Here is a 6666-nt window from a genome sequence, read left to right on the forward strand (position 1 = left end):
AAAAAAAAAAAAAAAAATGCTGTAGATTACTGAAGTGTTTTTGAAGTACCTAAGCTTTTTATTTTAATTTAAATTCATTTAAATTATTTTTCATTAATTTGGTTTTAAACCTGAATACAAATATAGTGATAGTTCTAGTTCCATATAGACCTAGACCTTTCACTAATTCAGACCTTTCTTCCTTTCACTTATAAACAGTTGTTAAATATTCCTAAACACTTAGATACTGGTCAGTGATGCTTTTAATATGCTACTTAATTTACAGGAATATCCTATTTTTAGATTGAAATTGGGCTTTATTATAGGGTACCATAAGACTACTTTCTGAATGTCTGGCTGTTATCCTTTTCTGTTTAGATATTAATGGGTTAAATACTAATAGCCAACCAAGTGTCTGCTATGTGTCAGGTACTGTTCTATGTACTTCTATGGTATTATCTCATTGAAGGGTCACAGTCAATCTCTGAGACAGATACTATCATTAGCCAGTTACCAGATGAAGAAACAGAGACATAAAATGGTTAAATGACTTTCCCAATAGCTCACAGCTACCAAGTGGTAGAGCAGGACTTGACCTCAAACAGTTGTAACCACAGAGCTCATGCATGTGCTTACCCACTTGCTATGTGGAATGAGAAAAAGATGACTTATAGAAGTAAAGTCCAAGTCTCTACAAAGAAGCATCAAATGAGCAGAGCTGCAGTGTGCCATGGTCCTAAGACTCCTCTAAGAAAATGGTCCCCTGAACTGTAAGTGCCTATCCACCTCTTAGATAAGAGATGCCAAAGGGAGAGTGAGTTTTAGAGAGAGTGGAGGCTGCATGATTGAACTGATTCTCCGTATTATGAGTGTTTCTGTCCAGTGGAAATTTGGAAGCCTAGGTTTCATTTCATTAAAGTTAACATGTCTTTATCAATAAGATTGGATTATACCTCTTTATTCCTTCCACTGGCAACTGTGTAAGTCATCCCAAAAGAATTTAGACTACATTTATCTTTTTAAAGTCCAGCTTTCTAAACAGTCATTATTTTAGTCTAGGATAATTTTAAAATTTTTTGCATTTTTCCTGCATATTTCCTATGCTCATTTCCCCATAGCATCATCTGCCCCCACATTCTGTTCCTAAATCTCTGTAAGGTTGTTTTCTCCTTGTCATTCTGATCTCTGATTAAGTATCACCTTGTTTTAGTCCATTTAGGCTGTCATAACAAAAATACCATAGACTGGGTGACTCAACAACCAACGCTTATTTCTTCCAGTTCTGAAGGCTACAAGATCCAGGATGAGGGCACTGGAAGATCCAGTGTCTGGTGAGGACGCGTTTCCTATTTCATAGATACCGTTTTCTCACTGATCCCCACATGATAGGAAAAGAGTGAGAGAGCTCTCTGGGTCGTTTTTATAAGGGCACTAATCCCATTCATGAGGGGTTCACCCTCATGACCTAATCACCTGCAAAGGGCTCCACCTCCTAATACCATCACCTTGGTGGTTAGGATTTCAACATATGAATTTTAGAGGGACACATACATTCAGTCCATTGTATTACCTCTTCCATGAGGCCTTCCCTTTCCAAGTCTAATGTCACCACAATCCCTCCAGGATCATGTTACCCTGTTGTGTTTCCTTTGTAGGGCTTATAATTATCTGGATTATCTTACTTATTCATTCTGCATGTTTACTGGCTGTCTTCTGCACTGGAATCTAAGTTCCATGGGATCAGGAACATTGTTTATCTAAGAGATACAGTGGTCTATATAACTATACCTAGAAGTATTCTGGCAGACACATAAAAAAGATGATTGATTAATGTATGTTGAATTACTAAATATTAGTTTAAGGCAGGTAAGGGAAACCAGACTCAAGTTGGACAGGAGGACTTAATATAGGCACAACCCATCAGGGCTTTGAGCACAGGGCCCAGTTAGGGATGGGAATGAAGGTTGGGAAGAGAGCTGTAGAGAGGAAGCTGATGCTTTGCTGGAAGAATCAGGCTACTGGTCAGAGTCACCTGGAGGTGGCACTCAGGGAGAAAAAAATGCCAGGAGATGCTAAAAATGCGAGATACATGCAATAACCTACAACTAGTGGATAACTCATCCCTCACCACTGCCACCCCACATCTCCATACCCAGTGTCACCAATACAAGTGGAATTGTCCCTCCCAGTTCTTGTGAGTGGATGTGTGCATAAGCATGCAGACATGAATGTTTGGAGCTGAGGGGTAGAGGCAGCAGGGACAGCCACATAATTCATCCCATCAACAGGTCTGAGTTCAGCTTGCCCTTGGGTTGGCTAAGAGAAGAAGCCAAGAGAAGAAGCTAGGCATCCCCTAGTCTAAATCCAGCCTACAAGCCTGTTTTACTGGTCCCACTCATGTTTAAAAATATATTGTGCCAACACTTTAATGTAGGAGGTTTAACATAAACTTCAGGTTTTCTAGGTTCGTTTCACAAATAGGAAGGTCTGGCATGCTGAACCTGCATTCCCACATGGGACAGTTGGCCAGAGCAGAGTAGCCAGCATGGCCTTGGATGGGTGCACTCTGCAGTTCCTCCTGAGTCCCATCATCTGCTGTTGTTTTTAGTTGGTGTTATCCCCTTAGGTCACCTGCTTCGTCTTCATAGGTATTTGAGTTTGCAGTATTGGTATAATGGTTAATCCACAATATAAATAATCAATAAATGTATCATCAATAATAGTGTTTGTGTTGGTAGAACTTGTGCACTACATAGAAACCTCCTAGGGCTCCCCATTGCTTGCAAATGATGTCCATGTCCCTAACTTGGGTGCAGTCTGACCTATATCTTATATCCAGTTACTACCTTATAAAAGGAAGAGAGTTACATTTTAGGCTTTTAACTTATAAAAACAGCCCTGTAGGCTTGCGAGAGACAGAAGGAGAGAAATGAGGAAAAAGAAAAACAAAAACTCAGAGACAGAAAGAGAGAGAGAGAGACAGAAGTAGAACAATTTAAATAGTGCAGGCCATCTCCTCCCATCCCTGGTTCTACTCATGGAACATGTGCCCACTGGCACTGGATACATATAGGCTTGAAACAACATGTTGACAAAATTTGTGTAAAGAAATATGCAAATGCTTTTGATTCTCTTACCATTGACAAAGAGGTGAATAAAATGAATTGTTTAGGTTGTCAAACTACTGAGCTTTGTGAACATCCTTGAAGAAAAACTGAAGAATAGTGATAGGCCAAAGAGAAACACTGGCCAACAGAGAGGGAACTGATAAAATGCAACTACAGTTTATATTGTGTAAACAAAAATGGGCGCCCTGCTATACTCGACCATACTGCTTTATCAATGAATAGCCCTTTCTCACCAACTTTTTCTGATGTTTGGATTATAAATTATATTTGAAAATAGAAAATAAACCTGTATATTAATTCAATAACTTGGAATTTGAGACAAATCTTTTATTTTAAAGGAGTAAACCAGATAAATTATTTTAGCCTTTTCAAAATAACTCACACTGATCCTGGACCAATTCTGATTCTTACAGGAACATCCAATACTTGGACAACCCTTTTTTGTACTTCATCCCTGCAAAACGAATGAATTCATGGCTCCAGTATTAAAGAATTCTCGGAAAATCAATAAGTAAGAAATACCATCAAGATACATTGGCTTCTACTCTGATTTTAAAAGTGTAAATCTTTCTATGTGACTCTAAAAGCTAGGCTAAAAAAGAAATATTATTTATAATAATAATAATAATAATGGCTAACACATTGATTTTTACTATATGCTAGATGCTGTTCTAAGAGTTTTAGATACAGTAAGACATTGGATTTTTGCAACATTCCTATGAGCTAAGTACCATTATTTTACCCAATTTACAGAGGAGGAAGCTAAAGAACAGAGGAATTAAGCCACTCAAACAAGGTCACACAGCTAGTTACGTGGTAGGATTTGAATCTAAGCATTTTGGCCTCAGAACCATGCTCTTAATCACTGCACTCTGCTACCTTAGTACGTGCTGTAAACCGCAAGGGTAAAATTTGAATCATCAAGGGGAGTCAGGAACCCCAGTACCTTAACCTCATTCTTCAGCTACCCTAATAAGGGATCCTCACAGGCTCTCTGGACCTTAAATTCTTGTCAAGCAATGGGGCTAGCATTCAGAAATGCTGAGATTCCAGGTGGTAGATACAAATCTTTGAAGAAAACCTCATTTCTGTTATTGTTGGTGACCAACTGATATTCTACCATTCATCCAAAAACTACAATGGAAACGTTAGCATGGTCTGTTTTTCACTTGTTTCCTAGGAATGTCAACTACATCACATCATGGCTGAGCATTGTAGGACCAGTTGTTGGACTGAATCTACCTCTGAGTTATGCCAAAGCAACCTCTCAGGCTGAACGAAATAGCGATTAACAAGGTAAAAGAAAAGCCTGGATTTAATGTTTTGCTGTTACAAAGATCAGTGTCTCCATTGCATTTAGACTCATCCCACCAAATGTAAAATTTGCTTTCATCTTTAGTGAGCAAACCCCGACTTAATTTTTATTTTTCCAATCAGTCCCCTACCAAGTTATTTAGGACAGGGATCCCCAAATCCCGGGCCACGAACCAGAACCAGGCCTCACAGCAGGAGGTGAGAGGCAGCTGAGCGGGCGAGGAAGCAAGCATTACCACCTGAGCTCTGCCTCCTATCAGTTCAGCTGCAGCACTGGATCCTCATAGGAATGTGAACCCTGTTGTGAACTGCGCATGCAAGGGATCTAGGTTGTGCACTCCTTATGAGAGTCTAACCAATGCCTGATGATCTGAGGTGAAACAGTTTCATCCTGAAACCATCTCCCATTTGGTCTGTAGGAAAATGGTTTTCCCTGAAACTGGTCCCTGGTGCCAAAAAGGTTGGGGGCCACCAATTCAGGAAATATTTTACTTTGCTATAAGTAGCATGCACTCAGTGACAGGAATGGATAGTTTTATTTTAGTGCTGATATTCTTAAATAAGTCTTTACTGCTCAGTTAATCTTCTTTTGTTCTCTTGGCTTTTGTTTTGTGTTCTTCAGATTCTTCTATCGAGCTTAGAAATTGTGGTACGAAGAATGTCAAGAGTTTACCTGACCAGCCCTGGCTTTAATAGGACCAATACCATGGAATATTTCATCTCACCAAGATTTGACATGGATTATTTTTCCCTTGGACACAAATGTCTACAGCAACTGATATTTGATAGACTGAGTGTTTAGAAGAAACATTTCAAAGGCGTACATCATGGCCAGGCATGGTGGCTCATACCTGTAATCCAAGCACTTTGGGAGGCCGAGGTGGGAGCATCACTTGAGCCTAGGAGTACGAGACCAGCCTGGGCAACATGGTGAAATCATGTCTGTACAAAAAAATACAAAAATTTGCCTGTTTCTGGTGGTGTGTGCCTGTAGTCCCAGCTACTCAGGAGGCTGAGGTGGGAGGTTGGCTTGAGCCCAGGAGACAGAGGTTGCAGTGAGCTGAGATTGTGCCACTGCACTCCAGCCTGGGTGACAGAGCCAGACACTATCTCAGAAAAAAAAAAAAAAAAGACACATCACCATAAATAGCAAAAAACGAATCTTAACTTACTAATACTAGGAATACCAACATTATTAGGGCACTTGCAGGTTATTCTTTTCTAGGCCAAGTACTTCACTTCCATTTGTCTGATATGGAGATAGAGGGAGAAATGTATTTGTGTATTCATTTTAATGTAAGATACACAAAAATTAAATTACTGGATTTACCTGTCCCTGAAACTGGTGTTACAAACATGACCTATCTTAAGTGATTCTCCCAGAATCAAACTCAGGAGAAATAGATTATTTCTGTTTTACTCCAAAGATGGGGGAGAGAGAGAAAGAGAGAGAGAGTGTGTGTGTATGTATGTATGTGTGGGTGTTTGTGTAGACAGATAGATGTAAAATAAAGAAAAAAACACAATATTTTACTGTGAGACAATATGTTTTACCAGCGAAGTGTGGCATAGTAATTAGAAGTTTTCTAAAAAGCTATAGGAAATATTTAAACATTAAAATTTCTTTTTGACCTACAGTAATAAAACAATGGTCATTTTACCCCTCTACTTCTCAACCCCACAGCTGCTCTGCTGTACTCTTTGAGGGCTCTTAAGCGAGTCTTCGTGTCCCTGAGACTTATTTTCCTCATCTTTAATTTGAAAATAACAAACTACCTCATAGGGTTGCTGTGAGAACCATATGAGATCATTAATGCATGATAAGATATTGTAAAGTATTATACAAATATTCATTAAATGCTCACCTTTCTTGTATATAATTGGTATTCACTCAGGCTGTAAATAAGTTTCATAGCCAGTTAAGTATTAAGATAAACCTAACCTGGAACCATTTTTTTTTTTTGGTTGCTTGTTTTGTTTTTTGCTAGGAGCTGAAACTAAGATTAAAATGTCGTTGGGTTTTTAGAGAGTCTAGATTAGAGTTTTTGAATGAGGGATATGCTTAAAATCACCTGAGGATCGTTTACAGCTACAGATGCTGGGGCCACCTGACACAGTCTCTCTGGGGGTGATTCTGCTTTGGAGAACCTCTGGTCTGGATATACCTTTATTGTGACATTGATTTGTATTGTTTTGCTCTACTGACATGCCTTTTCCAATCCATACAAGCTGAACTTGCTTCCTA

General features: G+C 39.1%; 1 protein-coding gene across 3 annotated transcripts in view; it reads left to right on the plus strand.

The window, feature by feature from the left end:
* The window catches only part of ATG10 (autophagy related 10), a 292922-nt gene extending 286552 nt beyond the window's left edge, over positions 1-6370 (plus strand). For all 3 annotated transcript variants that reach the window (XR_001002005.1, XM_011944213.1, XM_011944214.1), the window contains 3 exons: positions 3521-3618; positions 4288-4403; positions 5044-6370. Coding sequence is in view for 2 of the 3 variants with exons in the window: in XM_011944213.1 (XP_011799603.1) it covers positions 3521-3618; positions 4288-4399 (210 nt within the window). In the remaining variant the exon portion in view is untranslated. The remainder of the gene's footprint in view (positions 1-3520; positions 3619-4287; positions 4404-5043) is intronic.
* The last annotated feature ends 296 nt before the right edge of the window (positions 6371-6666 follow it).

The sequence above is a fragment of the Colobus angolensis genome, unplaced genomic scaffold, assembly GCF_000951035.1.
Source record: "Colobus angolensis palliatus isolate OR3802 unplaced genomic scaffold, Cang.pa_1.0 Scaffold23, whole genome shotgun sequence".
NCBI lineage: Eukaryota > Metazoa > Chordata > Mammalia > Primates > Cercopithecidae > Colobus > Colobus angolensis.